General features: G+C 42.6%; 1 protein-coding gene across 3 annotated transcripts in view; it reads right to left on the reverse strand.

Moving 5' to 3' along the window:
* The window catches only part of LOC138285384 (sodium channel protein type 2 subunit alpha-like), a 696,215-nt gene that overhangs the window by 467,332 nt on the left and 213,889 nt on the right, over nt 1–14,994 (reverse strand). For all 3 annotated transcript variants that reach the window (XM_069225253.1, XM_069225252.1, XM_069225254.1), the window contains exon 3: nt 8,892–9,010. In XM_069225253.1, coding sequence (XP_069081354.1) covers nt 8,892–9,010 — 119 coding nt within the window. The remainder of the gene's footprint in view (nt 1–8,891; nt 9,011–14,994) is intronic.

The raw sequence follows: 14,994 nt of genomic DNA on the forward strand, positions 1-14,994 counted from the left end.
CATACATCTGCATTTTGAATGGGTCTTCCTGGGCTGGGAGGGTGGAGGGCCTGCTCTCACACAAAGGACTGCCACACCCCCTAGTGGGACCCTGGCAGACAGGATTGAACTGAAAGGGGACCTGGTGCACTTCTTAGCCACTCTTTGAAGTCTCCCCCACTTCAAAGGCACATTTGGGTATAAAACAGGGCCTCTGCCCTACCTCATGAGACACTTGCTGGAGAAGAAACCTGAACCAGAAACTACATCCTGCCAAGAAGAACTGCCTGGCTGCTCAAAGGACTCACCTGTCTGCTTTCTACAAAGGACTGCTGCCTTGCTGTTGGCCTGCTGCCTTGCTGAACTCTTGTCTGGCTGTGAAAGTGCTCTCCAAGGGCTTGGATAGAGCTTGCCTCCTGTTCCCTGAAGTCTCAGGACCAAAAAGGACTCTTCTCTTTTTCACTTGGACGCTCCGTGCACCAAAAATTTCCACGCACAGCTTGTTCCGCGGCGAGAAAAACGCCGCACACTGACGCTGATCGACGCGACGCCTTCGGGACGACCTGAACTTCGATGCACGGCTTCGCAAGGACAACGCCGCACGACCTCTAGAGGAGAAATCGACACGACGCCTGCCGTGAGATCGTAATTTCGAGGCGCAGCCCCACTGTACGACGCGCAGCCGGAAAACAAGTAGGAAAATCCCTGCACAGACCCGGGACATCTGGTAATCCCCGCGATCCACAGAAAGAGACTGTCCGCGCGCCGGAAAACGATGCACGACTTCCCCGCATGAAAAATAACGACGCAAGTCCATGTGTGCTGAGGAGAAATCGACGCACACACCCTTTTTCCACGTATCTCTTCTTCTGTGGCCCTCTGAGGAGATTTTCCACTCCAAACCAGGTACTTTGTGCGTGAAAGAGACTTTGTTTGCTTTTTAAAGACTTAAGACACTTTGGGGGTCATTCTGACCCTGGCGGTAAAATCCGCCAGGGCCAACGACCGCGGGAGCACCGCCAACAGGCTGGCGGTGCTCCCATGGGCATTCTGACCGCGGCGGTACAGCCGCGGTCAGAAACGGAAAACCGGCGGTGTACCGCCGGTTTCCCGCTGCCCTGGGGAATCCTCCATGGCGGCGCAGCTTGCTGCGCCGCCATGGCGATTCTGACCCCCATACCGCCATCCTGTTCCTGGCGGTTTTGGCCGCCAGGAACAGGATGGCGGTAAGGGGTGTCATGGGGCCCCTGGGGGCCCCTGCAGTGCCCATGCCAATGGCATGGGCACTGCAGGGGCCCCCGTAACAGGGCCCCACAAAGATTTTCAGTGTCTGCAATCGCGACGGGTGCAACTGCACCCGTCGCACCCCTTCCACTCCGCCGGCTCCATTCGGAGCCGGCATCCTCATGGAAGGGTGTTTCCCGCTGGGCTGGCGGGCGGCCTTCTGGCGGTCGCCCGCCAGCCCAGCGGGAAACCCAGAATACCCGCGGCGGTCTTTTGACCGCGCAGCGGTATTCTGGCGGTTCCAGCCAGGCCGGCGGCTTCCGCCGCCGGCCGGGTTCAGAATTACCCCCTTTATATCGCTTTCCAGTGATATCTCTACAAATTCACATTACAACTTTATTTCGTTTTGACCTACAATTATCCTGATAAATATTATATATTTTTCTAAACACTGTGTGGTGTATTTTTGTGGTTCTATATGGTGGTATTGTATGATTTATTGCACAAATACTTTACACATTGCCTTCTAAGTTAAGCCTGACTGCTCGTGCCAAGCTACCAGAGGGTGGGCACAGGATAATCTTGGATTGTGTGCGACTTACCCTGACTTGAGTGAGGGCTTTTGCTTGGACAGGGGGTAACCTGACTGCCAACCAAAAACCCCATTTCTAACAGCTTAGTTTTCCCTAAAAAAGATCTTCAGCCCCAGAGTTTTTGGCAGGGCGGATAAAGGGAGGAGCTGCTTTACCGGCCATTAGGCCTCCATGGTGGCAACTTCTTCAGAGGCTCCTCTACTTTCTCTGACTAATTCAAAGCCCAGTTCTACCCTCAAAGGGGTACAGGATTCAGGAGCAGAGGTTTCCGTTAAAAAAACAGGCCAAATCTCAGATAAGAAATTTCAATTCTGGCCCTCTTCCTGTAGGTGTTCGTTTGGCATTCTTTTTTCCAAATTGGTACAAAATTACCACAGACCCCTGGGTTCTTCAAACGGTTCAGGGTTATTGCATAGACCTTTACCAAAACCCCTGACAAACTCATCTTCCACGCCCTTTAAAATTTTCCAAAGAACAAACCCATTTAATCAACATGGAAATTATTTCTCTAATCTCGAAGAATATGATAGAGAAAGCAAGTTTTCACCCATCAGGATTTCTCAGTACCATTTTGCTTGCGCAAAAAAACCCCTAAAAAAATTTCATCCTGTGATCAACCTAAAAATGATCGACAACTATGTAGTTCATCTCAGAGACACTTTGTTAGAAGGCGATTGGATGGTCCGCTTAGAACTCCAAGACGCTTATTTCACTATACATATGCGTCCATTTTACAGAAAATTTCTACAATTTCAATGGGAAGGTTCAATCTTCCAGTTCACAGCTCTTCCCTCTGGACTCTCTTCGGCACCTTGGTGCTTCACGCAGATAATGAAACCGGTATTGGCACATATAAGAGCACATGGGATAAAACTGACCATTTATTTAGAAGATTTACTTATTATGGCCCAGAACAAAGGTATTCTCCTGTGTCATTTAGATACATGCCTTCACCTTTTAAATGCTCTCGGTTTTCTAATCAACATGAAGAAATCTTCTCTTGTTCCCTAACTCAGACCGAATTTCTGGGTTTCCTCATAGACACAGAAACATCCTCTCTGCTTCTCCCTCAACAAAAAGTCAATCAAATAAAACACGAACTTCGGCAAGTACTCAACCTTTCCATTTTATCTATCCGGTGCCGCGCAAGGATTGTGGTCTTTTAGGCTCTTCTATCCAAGTTATCTTTCCTGGACCCCTACATTACAGGGTCATTCAAAGATGAAAGATTCAACATCTTTGCAGAGGTCTTCTCTACTCAGAGTTGATCCATTTGGACCAGGAGACACAAACGGAACTCCAATGGTGGCTACATCATTTGGACAACTAGAACAGAAGAGCTATTTTCTCTTTGGCAAGTTGGATAGTTTGGGGTGCAAGGTGTGGCAACATCTCAACTGGATGTGTATGGTCAAAGAAGGAGTTCTCAATGCATATCACTTGTTTAGAGATGCTTGCAGGCTCCTTTGCGCTGCAGACATTCACGAAAGACAAGGTAAGTTGTTCAGTTCTTCTGAGGATAGACAATATCGCCACAGTAAAATACATCAATCATCTTGGGGTAAAGAAATCAAAACCATTAGCAGACCTAGCCATAAGCTTTTGTGAATTCTCCCTACATCAGAAACTGTCAGTCCAAGCTCAATATATTCCAGGGAAACCGAACACTACAGCAGATTGGTGCTCCAGACACCTCAAAGACACAAGCGATTGGCGTCCTCATACTTCAATATTCAAAAGCCTTTTATTTGAAATACGGCGTAATTTCAGTGGACTTGTTCGCCTCTCGTTTGAATTCACACCTTCCTGAATTTTACAGTTGGAGACCAGGTCCTCACGCTCTAGCAACGGAGGCTATTCTGCAAGACTGGTTTCTTCACCTTTTCTCCCTTCATGATGATAGCCAGGGTCATGGCTCAAGTTCGCTGTCAGCAAGTTTTACTGGTTCTAGTAAACCCCTTTTGGCAAACCCAGCCTTGGTTTCCTTCTGTTCTAGAACTGTCAACCAACTTCCCCGTTTTATTTCCCAGTCTTCTTCTCAACCTGGAGGGTCTTCCTCGTGACATGATTCTCAATCATTCTCTAACCCTAGTGGCATGGAAAACTTCAGATCAGCCTGGAGAACCCCTGCAATTTCGGAAGAATACATGCGCCACTCTTGTGCTCCAAGGGCGATAAAAGTTTATAACTCCGCCTGGCTGGTCTGGTGTGGCTGGTTTATGGACAAGATTCAGATCCCCTATGTGACTTTAATTATAATTTTTTTTGCCCCCTTAGCTTCTCAAGGTAAGGCATATAAAACAGTAAATACTTTCAGATCTGCTATTTCTGCGGAACATGTTAGAGTGGATGGAAACCCCGTAGGTGAACATCCTTTGATTTTTTGTCTTTTGAAGGGAGTAAGATTGTCTAATCCTCTTACTCTAAAGTACAGTCATATGTGGGATGTTAATTTAATTTTTAATTTGTTCATTTCTTGGCAGGATAATAAGTTTCTTACTCTTAAATACCTTTCAGCAAAACTAACAACATTGTTATATTTAGTATGATTAAAGTGAGTATCTGATGTTAGAGCTCTAGATGTATCCTAACTACAAGTTTCTCCTACAGGGGTGTCTTTCAGAATTTATAGAAGAACAATAACAGATTTGTCTGTGTTACATTATCCTTACTTTCCTTCCCATCCTAAACTCTGTGTTGGAAATTGTTTAAAAATATATATTTCAAAAACTGCAGATTTGTGAACATCCTCCTCACCCCATTGTTAATTTCCTTCTTGAAACCTTTTAAACCTGTGTCTTCCTCTACCTTTGCCGGTTGGGTAAGGTGGACTATGTCCCTGGAGAGAATTGACACCAGTTCTTTTGGAGCCATTCGGCTAGGGGGGCTATGGCTTCTAAAGCCTTCTGGGCGGGTGCTCGATTGGAGGACATTTTCAGATTTGCAGACTAGTCTAATATTTACAGTTTCCTTTTATTGGAAACCAATTTAAAATGTTGTTAAACAAGCATAGTAGGAGCCTCCAGTCTTGTAATACAATTCTGATTTTCCTAGCTTTAGTAAAGGAAAATCTAGATTTTATTAAACACAGAGATGAGTATTATCCCAACGCTTCTCTTTGATAATCCTCCCTATTTGTTTTTTCAGTGCCGGCTCCCCCTACACCCTCTAATTCATCATAAGGCTGTTCATCTTTCTACCAAGTTTATCACGCAGGATCTCTCTACATCAACGAGTCTACATGATTGGCGTCTTCTAACTTCCTGGCAATCTATATAACAGTTGAACGCCTTTTCACCTTCATTCTTGGATTTTGCTAAATAGTTTTTTGCTCCTTTACTGGTGGTTTCTATTGTTCTTGCTATTATTCCATTGTTTTGTTATCCTTGACATGCTTGAAAAGAGGATTTGTTGCTCGCAGTTAAGACAGTTATTGCATATGAGCTCTCCCTATTGGCTATTACTTTGTGCCTTCATTGGTGACTTGTTTCTTCCATGGGTTCATTGGAGATGTAGTATTCTTGTTGTACTATCTTGGCTGCTGTTTAAATTAAAGCAAGAAAAGGAAGCACAATACACACCTCTGTGTCTTTAATAAAATCTAGACTTTCCTTTACTAAAGCTAGGAAAAACTGAATTTATATGCACTTCACAAATATCAATTGCAGACATATTTCCTCCAGCCTGTTTTTTACGGCGACAGGCACACCTTGTTACATTTTTTATGCTTTTGCATCCTGAAGCATCTACTTGGGGGCAGCTTATTTTGTTGTAAGTTGCAGCCTGTTGCCAGTGTGTTTAACGGTAACATGCACACCTTCATTAAAGATTGCATTTCTTAAAAAACAGACTGCTCCTGGTGTGAGTTATGGGGACAGGCACACCTTTTGGGAATTTCTACAGCCTGTTGCCAATGTACATTGCAGTGAAAGTATGCTGTTACTGAAGCATCATTACCATTTTTTATGTATAGCAGGAGGGTGTCTGTGATAAACTCCATATGGTAGTAGCTCAATTGAAGTGCATACTCAGGAGGTCATAGGGACAAGTACACAACTCTCACTCTCAGGTTGTTCTATCAGTCAAGGTTGTTACAACCTCTTTGTCACTCCTGGGGTGCATCAGGTGCATCAATCCCATATTTTGTGCCACCTATCAGATTCCATCTTGGTTCGTAGAAAGTATGGGTAAGAGAACGCCTAGGCCACTTTGTATTTATCAGTGATAACTGTCTCAGATAATCACACTGTTTTGTACTTCAGAATTTCTGTATATCCTATCCAGGTCATCAGAATACCAGAATGTTTCCAGCTGCCTTGCCCTGCAGAAAGCAAAGGGCTTCACCGGAGTCCTGATGAGAACCTTTCCCATTGCCCACAGGAATTCTTGGAGGACAAGGCTCCTCACAAACACATACAATTAAACGTTTACCATATACTGCTGGAATACCCAAAAATCACATTTGCCCTTATTGAACAAATGTTTTTTGTGCTTGGACCATAGATATTTGTCAATGGGGACTGTGAGCCTTAGTAACCAAAGTAATAAACAGATGTCTTAAGGTAGACTATATATTGCTGACTTTACAAACCCCTATTTTGGAGATACATACATCATATGTTTTTAAGGGTGGGTTATTGGATTTAGGTTTACGGGTATGCACAGGGGACCCTGCTATGATTATCACTATGGAGACACAGAGATATGCTTATTAGCATTGTGGCAATAGGTCATGACCAGGTCTGACAAGCAAAGACAGCAGGTTCTGTGAGAGAGTCTTGCAAGTGTCTTACTGTCTTTCATTCGATTTGCAGCTGCCATTTGGTAACTTCTGGCTGGTGTGATTTGTCCAACTCTCCTTTTTCCACAGAAGGTCATGGCAGGGGCACCCCTCAAATCAATGTACTCAAGGGAGATGAGTGAGTACTGCCCCTTTGGTGATGTGATCCTTGAGGTGAGATGTAGGCCTCTGTTGGAGCAGATATGTTAATTAAGAAATTATTAATGACTTAAATATATGTTTACTAATGAGAAAAATGCATAGAGAAATTAATGGCACAAAATAATGTGTGTGTTTAAAAATGTGCCCTCGGGGAGTGATCACCATATGTACTAAATTGACTAAAATATGTGAAATAATGAAAATATATGAGAAAAATGTAGTAATATATCAGAATAAAATGTATAAACTTTGTTTTGTATTGTTAAGTTAGCTGAACCAGAGGCCTAGTTCCACTGGGCTTTGCTCGCTCTGGACATGGAGAATTCGAACGCCTTGCAAAGGACTGGTAACCGGGGGCAGAGACCTTGAACTTCTCAGAATTCAAGTTGCTTAGCTAGAACATTCTGCAATTTACAGACGGACAGGAGATGATGAAGACAATTTGATACAAATATGTGTAGTGTAGGCTAAATGTACTTTCATAGCACTTGAACAATAGAGGCACTGACTGAAAAGCCGTATGCAACAATTTTGATACCTGAAGAGTCGGATGATGTCCTCATCGCCAGAAGAACCAATCAGCTTTCTGTGAAATAAACTATATGCAAATTAAAAGATTTGATAAACAAAAACTATAGGTTAAAGTCATATCTTCCGACCGACGGACCAATTAGCAATTAGTGGGATGGACTGGGAGACCCTAATAAAAAGTCATGACAAGGGGCTAAGACTTCAGAATTTAGGCGATTTCGGGGAGAAATTGATGACGTCAGGAGACTCTGTTCTAGTTGCTGATATTGGGCTCATACTCTGTGAGCCTGATCCATAGCTGACTGATCGATGACCTGAAGATGAAGACTGACTTGTTGCTGATCCATCTTGGATAGGTAACTATGAAAATGTGACTGATGGTTTTGTGCCTTTTCTTCTAGGTACCAATTGCGCACTTTACAGAGACACTCTCTTAGGTAGATTTTTTTCCAAATTAATGTTTTCTAAATTGTTTTCGCATGAAGACCCACATGCTAATGCTAATATTGGTTAGGTAGGCTGTTAGTGGTGACAAATGACTGACAAACTTAGTTGCTGAATTACATTATTAATGCTAATATTCATAGTATATGGTATTGCATTGTTGCATATGTTTCATTAAGAATAATGTCTCTCTATAATGGATTAATAAAGATAGACTAATAAAGATTGAATTAACAGATGGTTAGAATTGTAATCAATATGGAATAAAAATTGTTAACTCCTTCCTGAGTAGTGGTTATTCTTGAGTATTATGGTTTAAAGTTGTTTTTCATAGAATGTTTCTTGATTATTGAGGTTAGCTACCATTTTGGAGACCACTGCATGACTAGGATACTCCATGTGATTCAAAAGGTCCATCGACCTATACGTGTACCCTTGTAAGTTTACTTACTAAGGACCAGGCGCGCTAGCACCTCGTTGGAACATTGCAGTGGTTGTAATGAGATCCACACATCGTAGGTGGCATATGAGCAGCATGATCGCAACAATGGGAGAAAATGTAACTCGAGCAAGGTGAGCTGCACAGTCGTTGATGCCTTAGGTTTCTTTAGCGCTTCCTTTGCACTCACTCATGGTGGTCGGTATAAAGGCCTCTTTATTTCATTTACTTTGAAAATGCTAGTGAGAGCCCTTCTGTAAACAATGGTTGCCTTGGAGCATGGCTGGACAAGCCACATGTCTCCAGTCTTGACAGTACTGTACTCATACGTCCATGGTCCTCACAGCAGGATGCAAAGTGCTGGTCCTTGATTCTTTGAGTTAGCGAAGCATGTTCTCATAACAAAGGGAGGTCTACCTCATGCTCTCTTCCAGTTCATAGCAATGCAAGGGATTCCTGCGACATCAAGTGTGCGGTGTAAGGGGGAAACAGCCTAATGCTTTTGACTAGAATAGCTCTGAAGCACCTGATGGGGTGAAAGCTCAGTTCATAGTACACAACTACCGCCCAAGTTCTTAATCAGAAAACGTGCACTATTATGCTAGAAATGACCAGTATTTTATGAACTCAAATTGCCAACAATGTAATATACAGTTTAGTGGCCTCCTCAAAATTAAAACACAGCATATTTGATCAAAATATGGTTGGTATGATATAACATGTAACTTGAAAAGGATATGAATGAACCAAAACTTTAATAGCTACTCTTCTGAGAGGATTGAAAGGAGTTAACATATACAAGGCAGAAGTGGCACTGAAGCGGAAGATTGCCTTCCCTCTGTTTAATACTATAAAAGTCTGCAAAAGAAAAACAATGAAACATTTGTTAACATTTTAACATTGCGACTAATGTCAAATGCACATTCTTTATCTCTCCTGTGGAGAAAAAATAATTACAAATTGAGATGTCATTGCCACACTTTAAACCACAATTTGGAATTTAACTATAAGATAGAACATCACCGATACAAAATATTATCTCAAAATAACCTTGGCACTGGCCAATTGAAATTAACGAAGCCCGGGGTTTCGAGTTTCATTAATGCATGACTATGCTTTGAACACAATATCGAAAACTGTTCATAAAAATGGATGCTGAGGAAGCATTTGCTATGCTGTGTGCTCTGGAATTTACATATTTAACGGTGGCATTATAGACACCTCTGACCTGGATGATGACATGCTTCACGAAAGGATGATGTGTGCCCGTCGTCCATTGTGCACTACTGCACTTCTACGAATAGCTGACCTGGTGAAGGTATGCCTTGGCCACTGATAGTGGGTGTTACGGGCCTGATTTACAAAGGTAACTTTACACTTTGCTGTACTTTACCTGTTTTTGGTATTAACGAACTACGAGTTCATAGTAAATTTATGACTGCAGATGATTTTATTTTTCACTGCAAAGATATCCAGACCCACACGTGATAAACAAGAATTATCTTTGAAACAAAGTTTGCCCTCGCTGTATCTTCACGTTACTAATGTGACTTTCCTGACTGAGAAAAACACTTGCCTTATTGAACCGTGAATGGCACCATTTAGTAGAAAGTGTTGTAAATTCTAAATTAATTACACAATATTCCACAATTTTAGATAACCTTTATCGGATTTCAATAACAAATGCAGCTGGTTTACTGCCATCGTAGAATTATAATTGGTAAATTGTGATTCAGTCAAAGTGAAAGAGTGATGCACGCACCTAACAAATCACATGCTTATAGCTATCATTTCGGAAGACAGTCTAATATCGTTGCCAATAAAACTTGTTTCTAAACATGTCACTGTCGAGTTTGTTAAACACTTATCCATGCGAATGGCAGTCAAAATCTCACAACGTGGGGCAGAGGCCCTGAAGAATCCTGAAATACTACCCCTTTTAATGTGTGTTATTGTGTTACAACATTGCGTTTTCCTCAACTCTGGCTAAATGACTACCTTTGAGCCCTAGTACGATTTAAGCGAAAGCTCCTCTCAACTTATTTTGGATACTGGATAACCCACAAAACAAAGTTCCAGATTCGTGATTTGGTTTATTATAAAAATGTAGCATCTGTCAATTTTTCAAAACATTAACAAAATTAATTTAACTATCAACAACCAGCATCTCCCTTCCTTTTGGTAATCTCTGCCACGTCAAGCCCCCAACAGCCGTGTGTCACATATTGACAAAAGCTATGCGATTACGTTATATCGGGCACGTGTCTCATCAGGTCATGCTCAAATGATTTATTTACTGCTTGGGGAGTCCTGACCTTTATAAACAATCAATAAATAAAAAAGATTTTGATGTGTTTCAGGAAGCAAAATGAACAAGCATGCTAGGCCAGCAGAGCTGGGTCAGGACCAGGACCGTATCAAGTTGGGGGGCTAGGGCAAAGCCAGAGCCATGTCAGAGAGGCAAGGCTGTACTACCAATCTCATGGCAGTACAGTGGAGCTGCGGAAAAGTCAGTGGCCTCTCAGGTTTTCAGGATGGTGACAGAGCCATTTCATGGACCAGGTCAGTGGGACTGGATCAGAGCGACTCACAAGTAAGTGGTCCTGGAGCACAGATATTCACATGTCAGGCTCACATTGTGCTGCAGGATCTATTGCATATCAGGCTGACCGAGGTGCGGCAGAGTCATATCACATACTAGTTCTGTACGGCTAGAGCAGAGCCAATCACATGTGAGGCTGGCAAACTGGAGCATAGGGAATTGTCAGTAGTGCTACGACTAACGACCTGATTTAGATGTTGGTGGTAACGGTCCCACCATTGTGTTTTCGACTGAAAACCCGTCCGCCATCTGCTCATCTTAGATGTTGGCAGTCCCATAGACTTTAACCTGCCCAAGTCCCGCTGACTCCGCCAAGTATTCTCATCCACCCAGACAGCACTATAGGAAAGTGTGGCTGATGGTGGGATTCCAGCTCCACTTACAGCTGAGGAGATTTGGATGAGGCAAACCACCAAACAAAAGGCGGTTGTCCGACTTTCACTTCTGACTTGGCAGATTGGAGGGCAAAAGAGGTGAAAACTCTCCTTTCCTTCTTGTGACACTTCTGTTTCTGTCTGGACACGACTGGACACGACTGGACAGGACCCTCTGTCGCTGCTGCCATGGGACACCAGAGAAAACATGACCCCACATCACTGGACACGAAGGTAGTGAACCTGTATTGGCCGTGAGCGTTGGGAGGTCACTGCACATGGGCACGGGACCACTGAAGACATGTACATATCACAGTCATTTTGTTTTTAAATTACTGTGACATGCAAATGTCGAGGACACTGGTGTGTCAGATATGGACAGGGAAACACTGGTATACAACACATATCGAACACATACACGACTGTCATTATGGTGCCAGTATTCATTGCCAAATGCAACTGTGCCAATGAGTCACATTGCAAGTGAACCTGTACCTGTCATGTTGTGCATTGAGATGTGTGTGTGAATCAATATGTGCATGTGTGTGTACGATGCGATTGGCTGGTTGAGGTGGAGGGAGGTGTAGTGGGCGATGTGGTTCTGTCAGTATATGTGACACTTGCAAATGGCATAGAAGTTGTTGTGTTGCTGCATGCAACATTCAGCTGCATGCTTTTGTGTGGCAGTCATTGTTGTGATGTGTGTAATTATGCTTGTGTGTGCGTATTTGAGTAGATGAGTGGGCAACTGTGGTTGTGTCTTGTGTGGGTGCAGTGTCACTAGCTTGTGTATGATGTGTCACAGAGGTACGTCCATGTGTGACTGCAGCATGTACGTGTTGTGTTGTGGTGGAATGCCAATGTATATTGGTGTGTATGTGGTGTGTTGTGTCGTGTGTGATACAGGGGGATGTATGTGTGATGGGTAGGATGTGTGTGTGACTTACCTGTATTCCACAGCCACTGGCATAGTCCAATGTCCATGGGGTCCGGCGATGTCCCCCCCCTTGTCAGCAAACTGCTGTCAGAACACCACCTCTACAACTGTAACATCTAAATTTGGCCATCAGGAACCCACCTGCCTGAGCACTAAGAAGAGTGCTCTGTCGTGGCGGTCTTCGACTCAGTCACAATACATCTAAATACAGCGGGCCAAACACCATTGTCTTGACAGTCTTTTTGGGCCTGCCATTGATGAGTCTTGGCGGTAACACTGTCAAGATCCAAATCAGACCTAGATCACTAGCCTGTTCACCTGATCAACCCTGTCTGCCATATCATGGTCCCATTTTAGACTATGGAGATTGTAATATGGGGGACAGGATATCCATCATGTTTGTAATGGAGGCACCCTTCTGCCAAACTCTAAATCAGGCCCTAAGTCGGTAACTAGGTAGGCAAGTAAGCATAGTGAAGAGATAGTCTCATTTGAGATCAAAGTAACAATTTATTAATAGGTTTTACTGAAGTTTCTGAACCAGTACATATTCTCTACAAGGTATAACTAGTGTAAACTAACTCCTTTCATTTCCAGTGTTAGATTTTGTCGTGCAGCTGCACGGGACATTGTTTCAACAAGTTTTGCTATATTCCATGGTATGTTCTTCCAAACATGCACCCACAACAAACGTCGAATAATTAAGAGCTAGATGTATGAAAACAGGAATAGTGATTACCTAATTGTGATTTTTTGTGAATCACAATTAGAAAATCACTATTACTAATGTATTAAACTATTGTGAATTTCATTAAGGATTCATAGTGGGTCACAAATAGACCTACCTCATGAACACCATGTCTGTGATTGCTTTTAAATGAAGCAATCTTTTTTTTAAACACAGCTTGTTTTTCTTAAAGGAAAACAGGAAGCGTTTTAAAAGAAAGCTTGGAAGATGCATTTTTTGACGTGTAGGCAGTGCTCTTAAAAAGAAAATCCCAACCATTCTCGAAGAGGAAGATGTCCCTTGAGGACCCCTTCCTATTTGTGAATGAGTTACCATAAACTGTCAACTGTCAGTAAATTGTGAATGTTTTGCAACTGCATTTTGGTTGAAAAACATTGTACATATAATTCCTATTGGTATTAGGAAGGGACTCCCTCAAAAAAAGCATTACCGTGGTGGCAACCGGCCTCATTTGCAGAATTGGGCTGTTTCCAAATGCAAAAATGCTTAGTACATCTAGCCCTAAATTATTTATCATTAGTTAGGAATCACCGAAGTGTACTTTTAGGATAGATCGAAGGAAGAGAATGAATCTTTTGGTGAGCACAATGTACGTCAGCTCCTTAAAGACCTCCTTAAGTAGGACCAGAAATGATGTTTGCTGGATGCATCAACCAAGCGACCTTCCGCTGACTCACCCTCCACTAACAACTTTAAGCAGGAAGGATCCCTTAATGTTGGAGCCCATGCAACAAAGCTGTTCTGTGTGCCTACATGTTGTTATGGGCCACGGAGGACTTTACTCCTTCTGGCATGGCTTAAACTAGAGGTCAGTTGTAAAAATATGTAACAAAGAGCAACTGACAGCATTTCCTTGTACTGACACAGAACATCTAGTTCCTCTCCTGCTTAAGTTCCAGCATGTCTCCTTGCCGACTTGCCCCCTACTCCCTCTCCAAATTAAAATGTTTTACTTTAAAGTTGATGACTTTGGTGTGAACTGTGTGCCTGGGATATGTAGGTTGGGATTGAGCAATCATGTTTTGGTGTGTTTGTTTGATTCATTGCATTTCACTGTGCACCAAATCTCTTTAGCAATTTATAGACTGAAGCTCCTTTTGTCTACTCTGTAAAAAACAAATTGTGCCTGGGCGAGGGATGGTTTTCATTTCTTTGAACTAGGTAGTTTGTACTTGATTTAGACAGGCCTATTTTATACGACTGTAGGGCTTACTTATACTTTGCTGTGTGGTACTTTCAGTTACCGGAGCACTTACTACATTTATTAATAAGGATCTAATGTCTACTTATATCTACTGATAATCCAATTAGAAGAATCCTCCTTAGACTTTATCAGATTGAACCCACAGTAATAATAGAATCATTATTATGCAAGCGACTGTAATGTAAATTAAGTATAACATTGAAGGTCAATATTTTAGGTCCAAAGTAAGTTTTGTTTACACATTTTGACATTTCTACATGTTTTTTTAGATGTAATTCTGCAAAACACATGAAATAGTGTAGAAGTAGGCAACTCAAGTTATATGATCATAATTGCATCATCTGTGAACAAGTGTGTGGGCATCTGCTTCTAATTACAGTTTTGCATTGATAGATAATGTGTATATATAAAGAATATTGTTTGGTAATAGGATGCCCCTTCTCATACTATGGCATCTACATTAAAGGACTGTTTCACCTTCAAAGAGCTGCATAACATATACGTAAATACATACAGTACAAAAGAGTGGGCTTTTAGTCAGGCCCCTTACGCTATTGGCTGTAAGAAAATTCTAGTAGTTGTCACTGGCTGGGTGGACTGTCCTTAAAGCCAAGACATTTTGTGGAAGGTTACGTAGGACTTTGAATTATCCCCTGTAGCAACATCTGCACTGTTCTGCCACCACACCTGTCAATTTCTCTGCTTCTAACTATTGTGCTCCAGCTTCATCCCTCACTGCTGTAGTGTAGGAGGCAATACAACCCTTACTCTGCACTACCCGCTATCTGGTGCAGGGGAACTCATATTAGGACTTTGTGAATGTTTGTTCAATTGCTGTGGAAGCACTGGCAAATCCAAATAAGTGCAAAATGACACACAGGGCCTCATTACGACTTTGGTGGTCTTTTCTGAAGACCGCCGAAGCCGCTGCAGGCAACAGAACATCAGAGCAGGCGATCTGTTGCCTGCCATATTAG

The sequence above is a fragment of the Pleurodeles waltl genome, chromosome 3_1 (assembly GCF_031143425.1).
Source record: "Pleurodeles waltl isolate 20211129_DDA chromosome 3_1, aPleWal1.hap1.20221129, whole genome shotgun sequence".
In the NCBI taxonomy this organism is placed as follows: Eukaryota; Metazoa; Chordata; class Amphibia; order Caudata; family Salamandridae; genus Pleurodeles; species Pleurodeles waltl.